This window comes from Condylura cristata, unplaced genomic scaffold, assembly GCF_000260355.1.
Source record: "Condylura cristata isolate star-nosed mole 26May11 unplaced genomic scaffold, ConCri1.0 scaffold00028, whole genome shotgun sequence".
NCBI lineage: Eukaryota > Metazoa > Chordata > Mammalia > Eulipotyphla > Talpidae > Condylura > Condylura cristata.
The window spans coordinates 11,180,526-11,199,317 of record NW_004567129.1 but is presented as its reverse complement, the minus strand read 5'-3'; the positions used below and the strand labels follow the sequence as shown (position 1 = coordinate 11,199,317).

General features: G+C 58.1%; 1 protein-coding gene across 2 annotated transcripts in view; it reads right to left on the bottom strand.

Moving 5' to 3' along the window:
* Window positions 1-17,910, bottom strand: part of BCAR1 (breast cancer anti-estrogen resistance 1) — a 30,824-nt gene extending 12,914 nt beyond the window's left edge. Inside the window, exon 1 of one of the 2 annotated variants that reach the window (XM_012730713.1) lies at window positions 17,754-17,910. In XM_012730713.1, the coding sequence (XP_012586167.1) occupies window positions 17,754-17,765 (12 nt within the window). In that variant the 5' untranslated portion in view covers window positions 17,766-17,910. Of the gene's footprint in view, window positions 1-6,152; window positions 6,264-17,753 lie in introns of those variants that run through there. The other variant, XM_004690372.2, reaches the window with a different exon arrangement.
* Window positions 17,911-18,792: the final 882 nt, after the last annotated feature.

Genomic DNA, 18,792 nt, shown 5'->3' with positions numbered 1-18,792 from the left:
GAGCCTCACTGGGATTGAAAGAAGCTGGTGGCGAGGCCCCACATCTTCAGTCTGGCCCAAGCTGCTGCTTCCCACCTGTCAGGTGCCAGGCCAGGCCGTGTCCCGAGGAATCAGAGGGTCTCCAAGAGGCCCGGTCAGCTCAACACCAGGCAAGGATGGGGCCTGGGTGAGGAGGGCAGCTTGCAGGGATTCAGACCATACCTGCAGGGGTTGGGAGCCAGGTGTGGGCAACGGGCCTTGTCGGGTCAGCCAGGCTCTGGATCACCAACCAAGCGACAGCTCTCATTTCTGCCTTGAGTGTTCTGGGGTCTGAGGATACAGCCTGGTCTGCACTCCTGACTTGGAAATGGAACCTGGGATCTGGTCACCCACTAGCTGTGTGGCCCTCCCCACCTGGGCCTGAGTATGGTCTCCATCTCCAAGAAGTCAGATGGAGGCTGGAATACAGACAGAAGGCAGGGCCACGCCTCAGGCAGAAGCAGGAGGTGGGGCCTGGGTCTTGGTGCAGAGAGACATGGGAGTGAGCTTCATCAAAGCCCAGGAGAGCCCACTGTGCCTCTTACACCAGCATGTGAGGCAAGAAGTGCCCCTCTGAGCTCCACCTCCCTGGATGCTGTACTAAGAGTGAAGGAAGAGGAGACAGGGTCCCCACTCAGGAAGGTGGCGCAAGAGGCAGCTCAGGCTCCAAGCAGGGCCCCAGGCCGCAGGGCTGGCCACCCCGATGCATGGGACAAGCAGTGTGGGGCTGCTCAGAGCCTCCAGTGGCAGGGGAGCTGGGGACAGGAGAGAGGTAGAGGTCCCGGTTCAAACCAGCCCAGGCAGGCAGCTGACCCCAGAACCCGGAGCGCAGTCGGAGGCCACCAGTTGTAAACCACCAAGGGTTAGTGAGGCCTCCATGAGCTGTTACTTGAACTTAAAAAATTGGGGGGGGGTAAGAATGATATTGTTTATGTTTGAGACAATGGAGGATGCTTTCTCTTCCTGTTCAGAATTTTTCAATTTTCTTGGCTCTGGGGTTGAAAAATTAGATACCTTGAAAAAGCAAACAGTTGACTATCCCCCAGGCTCCAGGGGACAGAGGAAGCTGAAGTGGTCCTCAGGCTGGAGCCCCAGGAGGAGCGGCCGGGACGAGGGTTGCCCTGTTGCCCACCAGGGCTCAAGTCCCCTATCCCCAAGCTGCCTATAAGAAAAGCAAGTTTCCCAAATATGGTCTGCAGCCTGTCTCAGGGAATCACATCCCGTCAGGGGGTGGGACACCCTCCCCCAGTGACCCCAGAACACTGAACCACCAGGCTGGGTCCCCCCAGCCCTTGCCCTGGTGACCACAGGAAGTGCCAGCAGAGTGAGTCACAGGAAAATTCCCCTCCAGCCCAGTCAGAGGGGCGGGGAATAGAAGGAGGGGCTGGGGTGGGGGTGGGGGGATGGCCTCTCAGAGGCCCCTCACCTCCTAAAAGGAAGGCAGCCAAGGGAAGGCTAATAGAGGGATTCTACCAGGCAGGACAGGGCACTCGGGAAGACTAGAAGGCTGCAGGACTCTGCTGAGAGCAAGGTCTGTTGAAGGAGAGGGATTAGCGGGGCCAGAGTAGTAGGAGGCCAGCCCCCCACCCTTTGATAAGCCAGCTGTCCAGCAGTCAAGGCCAACTACGGTTGCAACTGTATAGTCTGGGGCGGCCAGAGCCAGGCCAGGAAGCACCTCTCCACTGGGCACGTGGCCCTGGGCGCCTGGCACCAGAAGCTCCTTGCTTGCGTCAGCTGGTGCTCCGCCCAGAACCCTGGATGCAGCCTCCCTTGCCAGTCCCTGGGTCCCGGGCACTGCTGTGCCAGAGCGCTCCAGCTGGCCGGGAACCCGTCCTGTTGAGCCTCCAAGTCTCCCAGCTGCTCTGGATAAGCTCTCCATTCCTTGTCTCCAAGATCCAGCCTTGGCCCAGCTCCCCCTCCTACTGCCGGGTGACCTTGGACAAGTCCCTGTACCACGGCTTGTGCTAAGGTGACAGTCCTGAGTATGACACCTCCTCTAGGGCCACTCCACACCGCTTCCAGACGACTCACCACCCTCACCTCGGAGTATTAACTAACACGTCTGGTCTCTTCTTGCCCCCCACCCTCAGGCACCAGGGAGCAGCTGGGCACTTGAAGCACGCCTGGCACGAATGTGCACTGAGCGTGCAGTGCAGGATAAGCTGACTCTTCACAGACGCCCTAGTGGTAGGTGGCCACATCAGGAATACCCTTTGGAGAAATCGGGGGAGAACTCCCAGTCTGATGCTAACACTCCAGAGGCATCAGCCTGCCCGCCAGGACAACACGGACAACACTGGACTGACGAGCCCGCTCCATAAGCCCTGCCTGGCTCTGAGACTGTCCCTCAGGGTACCAAGTCACCCTGCCCAGGCAGGCCTCAGACATGGAGCAGCTGGGCCTGGGAACGGATGAGCACATGGTGGGGAAAACCAGTCATCTGGCCGGCCTCCCCCACCCCACTCCAGTTACCCTGGAGGTGCTCTGGGTATCCCCAAGCCTGACTCTAGGGGAGGACACGCCCTTGGATTGGGCAGCATAGTGACACACATGGCACTCATGTGACAGCAACAGCAGCAATGTCAGACGCTGTCTTTAGCGCGCATCAATCATCTCTTCTAGCCATGGCCTCCTGAGCCCACCTCACAGGTGGGGAAAGAGGCTCGGAGCAGTTACTTGACTTGCCAGGGCCCGTCAGGCAGCTGCAGAAGCAGACTGGGAAGTTCATGATAAAAGGAGCAGGGTGGCTCCTGGCCTCAGGTCCCTGGAAGGTAAGAGTGGAAATTTCACAAGCCCCTTTTCCCTCCCTGTGCCCTCTGATGCCACACACACCCACCCCCAGGACAGCAGACACTCAGGAAACACTGGTTCCCTTCATACCCAGAACCATCTCAGAACCCTCAGTGCTCACTGGATGCAGACTTAACCCATGTCTGGCAGTCTGCACCCACAAGCTGCTCACTCATGCTCCAAGATTACTCCCGGAGGGCAGCAGCCACAGCTCCCCTGGCAGGGTCCTGGCCATCCCCTGGCCCTACCTCCCAGGCAGTGAGGGGCTGTAAAGGACAGCACCTCTTCCCTTTTCTGCTCAGACATGCCCACATCCTCACCAGGGCACAACCCTGAAACCAGCCCACCTGGAATCCCTCTCTCCTAAGGCTCCCAAGGCCAACAGAAGGGTCAGGCTCAAGCCCTCAGTGCTGGGCTAACAGAGAGCAGGAGCACGGAGAGCCATCGCAGGGGAGCACAGCTCCTGCCCTGCTGACTCTCGGAGAACAGAGCAGAGGCGGTGTGGGCTCCCAGGTCTAGGTCTGACACTCCACAGCTGCAGACCTGTACCTATGCCTGCGGTGGCCTCTGCCAGGGTCCTGACATACAGGTACCTGCCACAGTCCGCTCTTGGCTGCGGCAGCGACAGCAGATGCTTTTGTGGCCACAGCTAGCTTTGGGTGCAGCACACCCTTGCCCCCACCCCTGCCAGGTACTGTCGCTGAGTCTGGGCAGAAGAGAGGTGGCGTGGGGAGCACCTGCCACCGCAGCGCACCCTGGCCACAGGCAGGAGTGGGGCCGGAGCACGAAGGAGCCAATACGGGCCGGGCGAGGGCAGAGCCCGCCAGCCTCTAGCAGCTCAGCAATGGCCCCACTGCACCGAACCTCTGAGTTGCACACACTGTTCTGCCCTGTCCCCAGGGCCCAGCAGGGAGGACTCACAGGATTTTCTAAAGTACTGGCGGAGGGCTCAACATGAGTCTGGCCTGTACTGCAGGGAGAGCCCAGGCCCACAGCTGAGCTGAAGCCTCCCCGCAGCCCCAGATCTGGCATAAGGGAGGGACAGAAACAGAATGGACAGTGCAGGGGGCAGCGGGAACTACACTCCTAACGAGGTTGGGCTTCTCCATCCAGACAGAGGCTTCTCTGCAGTCACTCTGCGCTACATATTGGTGGCCGCTTCAGCAGCAACACCCACCAGTGCAGACAGAAATGGAGGGGGGCACCGTGGCACAAAACGTGGAATTCCTCAGCTCAAATAAGTACCAAACCCCTGCTTTCTGGATTCAGAATGATACAGCCTGATACAGAATGATACGGAGTGATAGGGCCCTGCCTCCCCACCCCTGACAGCACCCTCACCCAACTCGGCGCCTTCAGGAGGGAAGGAGCTAAGGCAGCTAGACACGTGGGGCCTCTCTCCAGTGCTGGAGGGTCAGCAGGGGGCCCACCCCCTGGGGAAAGACCACCCTAAGAGTCCAGAGAACCTGCCCCAAGGCTCTGGCCCAGCAGGATTTCAACAGCTCTAGCCCACTCCCACCTTCAGGGCAGACCCACAGTGCCCTCGCCTCTGAGACGCCTCCTGAGACTGCACCTGGCTGCCTGCTGCCACCCCAAGTGGATGGGCTCCTCCTGCGTGAGAAGGGAGCCCAGCAGATGCGGCAGGAGAGCAAATGCGCCAGGCCTGGGAGAAAAGGGCGGTGGTCCTCCTCTGTGGATGCCAGGAAGGACACAAAGTCAGAAAGTGGAATGAGAGGGGCCCTACCAAGTGAGCACCCCTAGCAGCACACGGCAGCCCCCCAAGGACCAAAGTGCCACCAATCCTGGGGAGAGGGCACACGTGGAACGGCACATGACCGGTCTCTCTGTGGGTGCCAGCTCTATGCATGTCGGGGACAGCAGTCTCAGGGCCCTCCCGCTCACTCAGGATACCCCACTGTCACTGCCTTACTACAATCCCTTACCCAGGCTTAGGAAGATGATTCCAGCCCACAGGTTCATGTCCCTGCTGGCACAGTGACAGGCAGTCACAGTCACCAGTCCTCCCCTCACAGCCAAAGATGATCATCCTGCCGGCATCTGCCTCCATCCAGTTCCCACTGATCTTTTTCCATGCCCAAGGCAAGGGAATGGTGGGTGCTGGTACCCAGAGGGGCATGCCAACAGCTCCTCCCCAGGCCTCCGGGCCCCACCTGCACCTGAGAGACCTGTACATTCCACCCGCACACGGGCAGACCTGCTAGTGCTCCCCATGGCATGGGACACACACCTGACCCTTTCTTGGGGCAGCAGTACCGAGAACACTGCATGTTTTCATGACCCATAAGGATGGCCTCGAGCCCCAGTCTGGTATATGAGACCCTCACATACCGGCAGCTCCTAATACAGCCAGTAACCCCCATCCCTCGGTAAATCTCAGATTCTGCCAGAGATCACAGCGATAACGGAGGCTGGTGGCCCCGGCTGTGGGGACCAGCACAGTAGCCTCCTCCAGCTCTAGTTCTATGGGCAGAGGATGGAACCCTGGGGTTGCCAAAATAGGCCATGGGGGTAAGTGATCCCCCAACAGTGAACCCCAAGTCCCCACATCTAAGCTGCATACCAAACGGCAGGGCCCCCAAACTGCCCTTGTCTCCCGACGCCGGACCCAGCTTCTAACGCTATTTTTGCGGACAGGATAGACAAAGGGCGAGCAGCTCTGGCCGAGGGTCCAAGAATCCAGTGCGCCAAGGCGAGGGTGAATCATTAGCCAACACCGAGATGGGTACACCAGTTGCACCGACCAGGGACAACCCCAACTCCAAAACACAGATGAACCTACTGACGGAGCCTAGGTAAGTTCAGACCCTTCTGGAAGTTCGCAGTCCAAGGAACCCCGCATTCCACTTTGTTGTCGAGGAAACTGAGGCTCAAAGGAAGGCTCACAAGCCCAAGGTCACCCAGCAGGCGGCAGCCGGCAGGGGAGGAGCTAGTGGGCCTCCAGCCAACAACTTTCCCGGATCCAGGAACTTTGCTGCCGGTCAATGGCCCCAGAGCTCGATCTCCACAAGCGCCCGGAGTCGCAAAGGATCCTGGATTGTCCTCAGTGCTCGCCTCCGGGCACCCGGGCTAGGAGCGAAGGGAGAGAAGACTCCAGCACCTCGGACCTGCCCGGGAGCGCCCCGCAGAGCTTCCAGAGGTTGGCAGGTCCCAAGACCAATACCTCCACCAGGATGTACAGAGTAGAGTTACTTAACTCTTCACCTCCCAGCCCGCCTCATCCCGGGAGCGGCTGCCTCGAACAGAGTGGCTGGACCCCCTAGGCGCAACCAGCGTGCCGAGCCCGCCCGAGCAGGCGCCAGTACCCAGTGCCTCCGCACACTCACCAGGTAGTTCATCTTGGGTTTGCCTAGGGGGCCCGGCGCCCCGCAGGGGCGCAATCCTAGCTGCCCACGCCGCGCGTCCTCAGGGTCCCGAGCGAGTCGCAGCCACCAGGGTCTGGCTGTCTCCGCCGCCCCGCCTGCTGCCGCCGCCAGCGCTCCCACCTCGCTCCGCCCGCCGCGGCGCGGCCGGCCCAGCCCGGCTCCCAGCATGCCCGACCACGCGCGCCCATTGGCTGCCTCGACTCCCATGCAAATAAGCCACCGGCCCAGGGGCGCGAGCGCAGGCGGCTAAGGGAGCGCGCAAGCACGCACCGCCCATGGGACCGCCCCTCACACCCCTCAAACCACCCACCACCCACCCCCCACCTCCAGTCGCAGGCTCCAGGCAGCCACGCAGCAAACTTCCAGTGCTCCAGCCCAGTGCGCAGGACATCGCCTTTTCTCCAAAAAGCACTCTCGCCCTCCACCAGGGATCTCGGATATAACTGCTCCAGAACCGATAGTTCGTTTCTCTCTGGGATCTTCGGCAGATCACATCCTGGGCCACTTGCTAAGCATCACACCCTGGGCCACTTGCTAAGCGTGTGGACACTATCAGGCAGCTCACCTTGCCAGGTAGGCAGTGGGGTAAACCTGGCTTCTCCCAGTAGAACTGTCAGGCATGGTCTATAATATACATACCAACCCAAGGTGGACCCACAGCTCTCCCTCCACCAGAAACACAGACCTGACACTCAGGCCTCAGCTCCCCTGCAAGTGCGTCTCCTCTGTAGGCCCTCCCTCGTGCGTAAAATAAAAGAGCTGGAATAGGGGAACTCACATCTGGCTGGTCCTAGTGAGCTTATTTAATATACAGCCCAATTCCTGGCTCCCACTCCGCCAGAAAAGCTGGGTGTGGGGACACCTGGACATCAAGGGGAACCACTGTCTAGAACTCACAGCATAGGGGGTGGGTAAGGAACAGTGGGATCTGGACACAGTGTAACCCGAAGACCCAAAAAGGAATGTGATAAATAGCTACCATCCTGTGTCCTCCTCTCAGCCGACTTCCACACAGGAGGTGCCAACTCTCAGAGAAACACTCCCCTGCTCCTTCCCAGGCTCTGGACCTTGCCCTCAATCTGATGGCCCCCAGGTTGTGGGGAGCAGATGGAACCTGTGGGCTATGCACAAGCACCAGGTCACTGCTGGGTTTCCCCCCCCCCCCCACTGCTATGGAAGGGGAAGAGGGCCCTGGGCCAGGCCTCACAGCCAGAAAGGACACAGCTGGCTGGGTCCCAGCAGGAGGTCTCTGCCGGGGTGGGCAGGATCCCAAAAGGACTGGCCCTCAGTGGGTTGGCCCTGTTTTATCCTGGCTAGCCTTGGGAGAGGCCCTACTTCATGTAGCTGGCCTTGGGAGAGAGGAGGCCCCAGACTAGGACCAAAGGAAGGGGGCAGGATTAAAGCGGCACTGGGGGAAGGGTTGCTGGTGTGCATAGGCAGGCGGAGGAGGGGAGCCCAGTTCAGTCACAGGCATTTCAAAAATTTGCTCCTTTTCCACTTAAACTGCACCCCCCACCCCACCCCCAGCCTGTGCCTCCCAGAATGGCATTTCCGCTTTGGAATCCAGGCCCCAGGATCTATGCCCCACTGTGCTAAAAGAGGAGTAGTTGGGTTGGGGGGGGGGTGTTGCCCTTCCCAGGCCTATATGCACGTAGGTAGGTGGGTGGGTGGAGGAGGGGTATCCACTGAGCAGGCTCTGGCTGGGCATGTGTGGGGTGGGGTGGGGGGGTGCTTAAACCTAGGCAGCCCCAGCCCCTCTGGCTGCCAAGGAGCTCCGACGGTGACCCAGCCCCCTGTGCTCTAAGACCACATGCTCATTTCATACCCACAATATCCTGCAAAACAGCCCTCACCACGAGTCCCATTTGCAAGAGGTTGGGACCCAGTCTCCTGGCCCGGCCCCATCCCACAAACCCCCAGAAAAAGAAAGGACAGTGAGGGGTAGGACCCCAGTCCATGCTTACTGCCCTGCAGCAACTTTAGCACAGGGCAGGGAGGAAGTCAAGGGCAGGGACACTTGAGCTGGGAAACCCAAGGCCTCTGTAGCTCAGAGATTCCAAAAATATAGGTGGCTGAGACCCTGGCAATCCCTCCCCTCAACTCAGTACCACCTCCACCCTACTGAGGTGCACAGGGTACAGGGTACAATCATGTGGAGCTTGGGGGGTGTGGCTGTCTGGAACCCAGGCCCAGCACCCTCCCAGAAGGTGGCTGGCCAGTCACCCCAGGAGCGTCCTGGCTCCTCCTGCCAGGCTGAGGACAAGCTCACAGGCGAGGGTGTCACCCACCTTTCCCTTTGGGCCTGGACAGCAGTCTGTACAGGGAATGTGGTGACACCGGTTCTCATCCACCCCTTAACTGTACTGGAGTGAGGGCTGCTCCAAGACCCCAGGTGGGGAGGAGCGCCCGGGGCCCTCCCACTCTCTAGGCTTCCTGGGGTCTTACTCCTCACTGCACAAAGAATGTCCTCTTTCTAGGCTCAACAGTGCTTGCTGCTGCTTTTTCAACACTGAACAAAGGTATACAGAACATTAGGGGACCTTAGGCCACTGTCTCTCAATGCACCCTGTGTAACCACGAAGGTGGCCACCCTTAAAAGACAAAATCACACAAGAAAATTCTCATGACAGTCAAGTGTGGAAAGCAGGCTAAAATGGCCTGCGCCACAGGACCCTCCGAAAGCCTCGGTTTCCCAGCAGCACTAGAGGGTGGCTGGATGGGTCAGCTGAGGGCCGGCGCTGGGAGCAGCAGCAGGAAAGGATTTCCTGAGGCCGGAGGTGAATGCTGCCAGCTCCAGGGACAGGAAGAAATGATGTTCTGGAGGGCTGTAGGGAGTTGTCGCCTCCCACCCACCCAGGCTGGCCATGCGTGTTGGCAAACTCAAAGCCAGTCTGTGAGCCAGGGCCAGCCCTGTGGGTGGCCTGCTCTCACACACACCTGAGGCCCGCTGCTGCCCCGGGGAGCAGGGCAGAACCACCACCACCCAGAGGCTCGGAGAGCGAAGCACCTCTGTCGGGTCACAAAGCTGGGAAGTGGTAGAATCATAATGTAATCTACCCACCAGGCTACCGCGGCATGTGGGGGGGGGGGGGAAGCGCTCCAGGTGACCCCAGGGGGAGCACAGCATGCCCTCACAGAGTGGGTGCTGGGGCTGTCAGTGATAAAGAGTTTTCCCGTCCTCCCCCGTGCTCCCAGCTCTGACCAGCCAGGAAGTTTCTTTGTCATTACAGTAGTGAGTGGCTGGGCAAGTAGGAAGGCCACCATCTATAACCAAATCCAGGGGTGCACGAATGGTTTTTGGGGTACAGCGGAAGACAGGTCAAGCTTCCCAGATCCAGGCTTGAAACCCGCAAACCCAGTACCTCCTCTCCCTATGGCTCCTTCTCTCCTCTGACTCTTCCAAGGACCAAGAGCTGCAAGGAGCAGCACATGACTCAGTTTGATTCTATTCCTGCTTTGCTCGTTTGAAATTAAACAGCAACAGCGGCACCCAGAGGGAGGTGCCCCTTTGGAGAGGGTCTCTGTGCACAGCAGGCCAAGGCTGAAATGGGGTCAGCAATCCCCAGAGGCTCTAAGTCCTTCTTTCTCTTCTGCACCACCCCCCTTCCACTGCCTCAATCTACACGCTAAGAACACTTCCTGGGGACGGGCAGGTAAGTGGGGGGGGGGGCGGTGATCTTGACCTACAACCAGCTCCCCGAGGTGTGTAATGTGAAGGCTGGGCCCTAAGTGCAGTGACTTCCCCCCAGCCCCCTGGACTGAGACCCCTCTTCTGCATGGTTAACACTGCCCGGGGAAAGGGGGCTGACAGAAGAAATGGGGATGGGGGCCCTCCTTGGTGGCATAGCAGGTTAAAACACAGCACTAAGAAGTGAAAGCCACTTCAGCATGAGTTCAATCACCAGCCCTGGAGGTGACCACATGGCGCGGCAGGCCTCTCCTGACCCGCCCGCTGCTCCCCTCAGCAGTGTAATTCGTCAATCTGTCTGTTCTGCTCCCCACTCTGTCTCTGGTGAAGCCTCTCACCACCCCTGAGCCTCTGGTCTGTACCCCAGTTCTGGATGCATAAATAAATAAATCTTTAAAAAAGAAAAAGAAATGGGGATAGGGACTCTATTAGGCTAGAGGAGGGAGGAAGAAGGAGGGAAGGCACGGGAGACATCCTGTCCTTAGTGAGTTTAGCTGTGGGAGGCAGCCCAGCTCCACTGGTGGCCTGGGCAGCAGGGAAGAGCTGTGGTCAAGAAGCCAATCCAGCGGCCATCTGCTCTCGCCTCTCCCCAGCCCAGGGCAACCAGCCCTCAGCAGATCTGGGCCATGGGGCAGGGGGTGACTTCGCATGCCATCTGCCATCCCCCCATGCTTGCTTCCGCTAGAGCACAGGTGTCCTCACCCACAGAGACACAGAGGGCTGCAGAGACCCACAGGGGGTAAGAATAGCATGGTCCAGCCACCCCATTAGGATTGACAAGTCAGGAGGCCAGTGGTACCATAGGAGGGGACCCTGAAAACTCTGAGGCTAGGGGGGTGAGAGGACAGAAGGGAGGGACAGAGAAGGCAGGGTGAGGCCCCCAGAGAAGAACTGTTTTGTCTCCCTGCTTTGAACCACACCAGAATGCACCCCACTGAACCTCTCCAACCTACAAAGAAAGGCTCCATTAGCCCCAGGAGACCCAGGGCCAACTTTAACCTACAGGAACAAAGAACATTCATTCAGCTGATGTGGCCCTCAGCCCATAACAGCACCTTCCAGAGCCTTAGCCTGTGCGTGTGTGACATAGGACCACTGCCAGCATCCCTGTCATCACCAGGGCACATGTGGGCACCAAACACATCCCTGGCCTGCAGGAATTGGGATGCTCCGCTAAGCCTCCTCTGCTCTCCTAGTCCCGGTTCAGACTTTCCAGATTGCTGAGACTCGGGAACAAAAGACTTTCTGAGGAACTCTGCTGCCACCCAGTCTACCAGCAGACTCTGGAAGGTGGAGAGTCTCCCTTCAGCTGGAAGGGTAGAGGGAGCAGGGGAGCAAGTAGATGACCACAGAAGATCTGAGGTGATGAGATCTGAAGAGAATAAAGCAGACAACAGAAGGATGGAGGCAGAGATTTCACACAAGATGCTGAGGGGCCTTCTCTGAGGAGGTGGCACTTGGGTAGATGTGTGAACCTTTCGCTAAGGCTCATTATGCAGAAAAAAAATAACAGTAAAGGTTTATAAAAATAGCACAGGCATGCCAACTCCTTTGGTGGGTGCCAGGCACATCACAGAGGTGATGGCCCTCAGTCAACTCCCATCCAGCCTCCACTTCTTGAATGGTGTGGTGTCTGCGGAGCTGGGGGCTCCCAGAGTTGAAGTGGAGGCCAGGCAGGGTGTGTTGGGTAGAGGCCTGGGACAAAGAAGAGGGCAGCCGGGACCTTGTCTAGATGGGGTTGGGTGCTGGGATATAGTCAGTTCACGGGACAGGCTCCATCCTCTCCCGCCTTCTGTGCTCCTAAAAGCCTCTCCTGACCAGACCCCCCTGGAATGGACAGAGGTCCCAGGAGAAATACAGGAATCCCAAAAACCTAAGGCATAGTGAGAGGCAACCACTGGCGAGGAAGGTGTGAACAGCCATGGTGGCTGTATCACTTTTGGAACAAGCATGTGACTTGGGCTTGCAGGCATAGACAATTCTCTGCACGTGCTTCAGGACTGGCTAGCAGGTGTCAGAAAAGACTGAAATAGGGCATTACCACCAACAATGCCAGTGTCCCAGGACTTTAAAAATACATAGCACATAAGAACTAGAGGCAGTCAGCCATCGGCAGATGGGATGAGTGCATCAATTCTTTTTCATGAATGGAACACTCGGCGCAGTAACAAAACCAGAACTATTGATACCCGTCACGTGGATGAAAATGTGAAAACCATTAGGCCAAGCAGAAAGAAGCCAGGCCCCAGCAAGGACAACCGTGGGCTTCCCCTTGCATCCAGTTGAAGAACAGGCAACACCGAGTCATGGTGTCAGATCAGACGATGAGCATCCAACCGGGGACACTGACTACAAGGGCCCCTGCAGCTTCCTGTTTTGAGTGATGTGACTTGGATCTACATTAGTTAAAACTCATCCCACTAGGCCCTCCATCGTGGTGCAGCAGGTTAAAGTGCTCCACTGCAAAGCTGGCTGCAGCCGCTTCGGTGCAAGTTCGATCCCTGCCCCGGATCTGACCCACATGGCGTGGCAGATCTCTCGTGACCCGCCCGCTGCTCCCCTCAGCAGAATATTTCATCGACCTGCCTGTTGTGCTCCCCACTCTGTCTCTGGTGAATCCTCTCACTGCCCCTGCACCTCTGGCCTGTACCCCAGTTCTGGATGCATATAAACCTTTTTTAAAAAAGAAATAAAGCAAGGTAGAATGTAAAATGTAAATAAATAAAGATAAAGACATTGAAACAAAAAAAACTCGTCCCACTACATTTAACATGTGTATTTCACTACATGTGAAATTTCGATCAATAAAAGGGTCTCAACTGATAAAAATAAAACAATCCAAAGCAGTAAAACTCGTGGCATCAGGAATACTAAAAACAGATACTGCAATTCTAAAATCATGAAGTTACCTCTTTTGCCCTGGCTCTCAGGGAACTTAAAAATTAAATTTGTATGCACACAGCTTAGCTTTCTGGAATCAATTTCCCCCTTCTCCATACATTAACTACTTCTGAATTTTTTGATGATTCCAAACTATGTGTGTCTTTCACTATAATCTGCTTCTAATCCTTCATGGAACTTGGAGGAGTTTAAATAGTAAATGAAAATGACTAAAAGGCCCCCCACCCCTAATCCCCCTCAAAGAAGGGATTAACTTCAGAGCCACAACTTGTGACCATCTCTCTTGCCAGAGCAGACATCCATACTACCTCACTCCACTTCAACAAAGGCCCCCACCCGTGTACCCAGCAAACTGAGAGCGAGAGGGAGCTGAAGAAGCTCTAACTGCTTTAACTGGACGCTTTGCACTGCGATGAAGCCCAGTCAAAGCTGTGGAGGCAAAGGCCAGCACACGCACGGGAGGAGACAGGGAGCAGGCGCACAGCCCTGTACCGGGGAGGCAAATAGTGAGGCCAGTCTTCACAGCTCTGAGGCACACCTGCTTCACCCATGAGCTTGAGCCCCGCTCGGGGTGCTGCGACCCACCTCAGGGGCGCTCCTCCCTAGCCAGGGCCCTTGCCAGATCAGGCTGTTGCACCTGACCTTGGGCCTGCACTGCCGCACTGCCCTCGCGCCCCTCAGCTCTGCACCTGGGATGCTCACGGAGGGCACCCCAGCTGTCAACCCCACTTGAAACTATTCTGTTGTAGGATAAGAGCAGGCACTACCCCCTAAGGTACATCCAGGGCTCAAGAGGCAGGGGGTCCACAGGCATCCTAGAAGCGGGGTAAGCAGTCACCCCACCGCTCAGATCTAAGCAGGCACCATACCAGCCAAAACAGGGCCACTGGGGACAGACTGGGCAGGCCACAGAAGCCTGAGGGGCAGGGGCCATCACCCCTCCCCCAGCTGCCTGGGCAGGAGCCAGGAGCAGGTGTTGAGCCACCATGCTGGCTACTGTATTAGGATAAAGATAATGACCTCAGCCAAGTGCCTGCTGTGATTTAACAATTTCTTACAAAGAGTTCTACGTGCCCCTCACCAAGTGCTCATAAAACCCCAAGTGCTGTAGACAGCTCTGGGACATGGGAAAAAATGGAGGCTGAAACAGGTCAGTAGCTAGCTGGAGCTGCAGACCAGTCAGCCCACCATTCATCTTCGAGCCCTTGTCCTCAACCCACCAAGCAGCCTCTCAACCCTAGGAGATGCTCTCAACCCTCAACAAGGCTCCGGGACAGGACAGCAGCCAAGGCACAGGGACAGAGGCACCTGTCTGTGGCTCCACGAGGCCCCCTGCAGGCAGCGATGGCCAGCTGGGGCAGTGAGGCAGGGAGATCCAGCCAGTAGGCCTGGCTCTACCCTGCAGCTTGATGAGGGAGACTGACAGCAACCAAATAACCCCCCTGATAAATGCATGATCACAAATGGGCTTCCCAGGGCAGCGTGCCCAGCCTGAGTGATAAGAGGGCGAGCAGGAGGCATCTGGGGAGCCAGGCTGAGGCAGGAGATTACTTCCCGCAGGGAAGGACAGGTTGAGCCAAGGCTTGGCAGGAGGCGGGGATGTGACAGGAAGGGGCGTGTTGGGTGCTTTGGAGACGGAAACAAGGACTTTGGACTTGGACAGTGCCTCGCCTCCTGGCCCCACAAGAACCCATTCTAGCAGTCCCCAGTGAGGCCCAAGGCAGAGTCCCCCAGGTCCCTGACTGGCTCCACCATCACAGCTCTGGTACAGAGCCAGGCACAAAGGGGGCTCCTGGGGTCACTGGTGGAGGTTCACCAGGAGCATCACCCACCACACTAGGGCGGCATGGAGCTCTACCCACCCTGTTACACAGCCCTGGCACTTCCTGCCTGCCCAGAAACAGGCCCTGGAGCTGGCCAGCCATGCCCAAGGGGAAGACAGGTGTCAGAGGACAGTCAGCATGGGTCTCTGGTTGCTCTGTGAATTTGGTTGAGGGAGGAAGAAGAAGCCTTGAGCAGGGTGAGCTGCCTGGTCCCTCAGAGTACGGCTGACTTGTCTCCCAGGGGTGTCCGAGGTGTTGCACAAACTCATGCTTAAAAAGCCACAAGCAGAGGATTGTTTCTCAGCAGCTGCAGCTTCTGTGGACAGCTGAACAGGCCTCAGTCCGCACAACTAGAGGCCATGCAGGCGGCCACTGACTTTCTCACTGTGGATCCTGCCAAACTTGGTTCCCACTCTTGCTCCAGCAACTAGTTGCCCTGGCAAGACTTGGGTCCTCCCTGCACTTATGAAGCCCTGAGCCCAGGATTTGGCCAAGGGCGCACTCCACACTTGATGGCACCTTCACTCCTAAAGGTGAGAAGTCAGTGAAGGCATAGAGGCGGGGCTGGAATGGCTGCACACATTTCACACAGGAAACAAGAGGCAGAGACAGGCAGCCGGGACTTCTCTACCAGCTGGAATGTGGTATCTCCCTGATGGTGCCACAATGCAGCCAGCAGCTTGCCACTCAACACAGATCCTCTGACAACACCACTTGGGTCTGAGGTAGTTGGCACAGCCATTTCCTTTCAAATACTTCCTGCCTGCCCAGAAACAGGCCCTGGATGGGCCAAGCATGCCCAAAGGGTAGACAGATGTCAGAAGACTGTCAGAAAATGGGTTTCTGGTTACTCTGTGAGCTTGGTTCAGGGAAGAGGAAGAAGCCCTGAGCAGGGTGTCTGGAGAATCCTGTGTACATTCCCCCTCCCTGAGCCCTGACCCCCAAGTGGGTCAAGTGACAGGATGCGATCAGCCATTCCCTAGAGGGTCCCTCTTCCCTGCACTCCGGACATCACTCAGCTCAACCTGCACAGTCCAGACCTCCTCTCTTCCCCACCCCCAACACCTTCCATTCTGTGCTGATGCATCCTATAATTTCTGCGGGCCAAAGTGCCTGCGTCAGCTCCATCCAGGAAAAGATAGCCCAAATGAAAGGGTGTGCTTAAAACCCAGCCATGACTGTGAGCACCACATGGCAGTTACCATTCTGGGTTCCAAGAGCAGGACTTGAGCAGTCTGCTCAGCCTAGAAGCCTCCAGGGGCCACACCAGAACAGGAAAGCAAGTTTCTAAGCCTTCCACCGTTGCTCCAAAGGTGAATTTCTTCTCCCAGTCACTCCACCTCACACATTGCCGAAGGTCCCAGGAGAGCCCAGTCCCGCTGAGACCTCCCATACCCACCCTGCAGCATCTCCGAGGGCAGTGGCTGCTGAGGGTCTGCCCAAGTCCCACCAATCCTGGTCTTCCCTTTACCCCTCTCTTGTTACGGGTAGGGCTACTGCAGCACAGAGCCCAGGAAGGCTGCCCAGGCAAGGGATGCAGGTGCCAGGCCAGCATCTGTGTCCCAAGCTGCTGCACCTGGGGACAACCAAACTAAATCCAACAGACTGTCCCGGCTCTGACGTAGTCCAGTCACATCCCCTGTTCACTACTGGCCTGGAGACCCAGGCTTCCAAGCAGACTCAGGCAAGGCACAGGGGCAGGACAGGTCCTGTGATGTCCCAGGCCAGAAAAGATTCAGAGCTTTGCAGAAAAGCAGAGCAGGAGAGAAGGGCTTGGCAGGCATTCCCTGTCTTCCTTCTTTCTTTCTAAAGATGAGGCAATTATGCTCTGCACCAGAACAGATCAGCGCTGGGGGGTGGGGGGAGAAGAGGGCGGGGGTTCACATCAGCATGGTCTGGAAGCCCTAATTTTTTCATCTGTAGCTCTGTATTACTGCTTCTGGAGGCGGGCAGGAGCTGGGATCTCTAATTCCATAATAACAATGCTGCGCACTGACACAGCATCTCTCCTCCAGTAATCTCCTCACACTCTAGATGGTTAATTAAGAGGCCACTGCCCTGCCAGGAAGTCCCAACTGTCTACTTTGCCATGAGGATGGGGTTCCCCAGGTGAGGCGCAATCCCAGAGACCAGAACAGGTGCACTGCCCTTCTTGCCAGAAAATTCCCTCACTCAGCAGAGAAACAATGGTTACAGGCCATGCTTCTCCAGCCTGCAGATGGCGCCCGGTCCAGGCTGGAGGCAGTATGCCAGCCTCCCACCTCAGTCTGCCCATCTGTAAAACGGGTTGGGGCCTGGACTTGAGGCCTGGTCACCCAGAGAGGAAGCCAGGTTCACCCCTCTGGTTAAGGAGACAGGGCCCAGATGCTTCCACAGTGGGCCCCAAGTGTGACGTTATGGCCTAGGGGCTGCCCAGGTTGGTTAGCCTGCTGGACCAAGAATAGGGCACATCAAGCCATAATAACACCCCTACTGTGAAGCGAGAGGAAGGGGGTTCAGCTGCAGAGGAAAACGTCCCAGGAAAGTGAGTGCATCTGCCCTTCTGGAGGGAGAGGCACAAGGGAGCCATCCTGGGGATGGGGTGCTCTGGACAGAGGTACTGACGGCTCTCTAGACCTGGCCATCCTGGCTGGAATTCCTGGAGCACAGGAGGGCAGCTATCTGTGGTGGTTTCCGGGGCCGCGCAGACCTCCCCACCGGACACCCCGCCCAGCGAGCCTCAGGGGAGTTCACCCTGAGCGGTGACAGACATCTGACCACTAGGCCTGGCCAGGCCGGTAGTGAGTCCTGGGGGCCAGAATGGACTCCTGCCTGGCCCCGCAGTCCCAGGAGTTTCGGGGAAACCAACAAAAACCCCTATCGATACAGTCACCCTGGGAGTTGGGGTGGGGGGTGCTCCGGGAGGGGACTGTACGGATCCCAGCCCCACCGGCCTTTCCAGGGAAAGGATGAAAAGAAAGGCCGGGCGGGCGGAGCGGCCGACTTGGAGAGGACGCCCCCAACCTACCCCCATTCCCATCTCTGAAAAGACCCAGGTGGGGCGACCCCCAGCCCCGGAGCCCCCGCGGCGTTAGGCCTGCAGCGGGCAGCGAGAGGTCGCAGGCCCGGAGGAAGGCAGCAGCCCTGGGTCCGGCCACGGTCGGTACTCACCGGCACGGACATCTTGGCCCCCGCTCCCGGGGCCCGGCGGGCAGCGGCGCTGGCAGGCTCGGGGCTCCGCTTAGCCGCGCCCTCAGAGCCCCCCTCGCGGGGTCGGGCGCTCTCGGGTTCCCCGGGGGCTGCTGAGCGCTTGCGGCTGCTGGACCGTCCGGCCGCTCCAGACTGCGCCGCGCATGCGCGCCGCGCGCCGCCCCTCCCCCTCGGGATGCTCTGCTGGGGGCCGCGTTAAAGGCGAGGACCCCAGACCCCGGCACTTATTTGTCGGCCCAAAGCGGCGAGAAGGCTCGCTGTCCACGCCTCAGCCGTCCGGCAAAGGTCACTTCAAGCTTCACCATCTTCTGTTCGCCCACTCGAGTGTGGAGACCAGAACCCCCAACACCGCCAGGCCAGGCTCGCAGGTCCTGTGTCTGCCGGTGATGGCAGGTCAGCAGAGAAGATCTTGAACCCCTTCCCACTCCCCCAGCTGAAAGCCCAGACCTCACTCTCTGAGCGCCGCCCAAGGCTCCTCTGCCTGTTCTGCCTTCCCTCCACTGCCCCTCCAAGAGATGGGGAGTCACCGACTCCTGGGGGACAGTCAGCGGCTCATCCTCAGACCACCCTGACAAAGCTGGATTGGCTTTTAGGGAGGCTTTGGTCTCCCAGTCACCCCCACTCCCACTCATGGGCCAGCCCCCACACACTAGAAGATAGGCAAAGTGCAGCCTGTCCCTACCTCCTTCCCTCTCCCCCACCCCTTAAACAACCCCAGTTTCTTCAGTGCTACACATCTGGCCTCATGCCCAAACATGGAAACTCCAGGTAGTGGGCACATGCTTGGGTCCTAATTCCCCAGCCCTTGCGGGTGGACACTGCTGTTTTCAGGTCACATTGAACCCAGCCTCTGATGTCCCTCAGCTACCAGAAGGCTGAGCCAGGTTCTGACCACTCTATTGTGCCAACCACTACTGTGCATGCTCCCTGGGGGGCCCCTCCTGGGCTGAGCCAGAGGATAGGGGATATGGCTGCCATGGAGAGGGAGGATGAGCAAGCA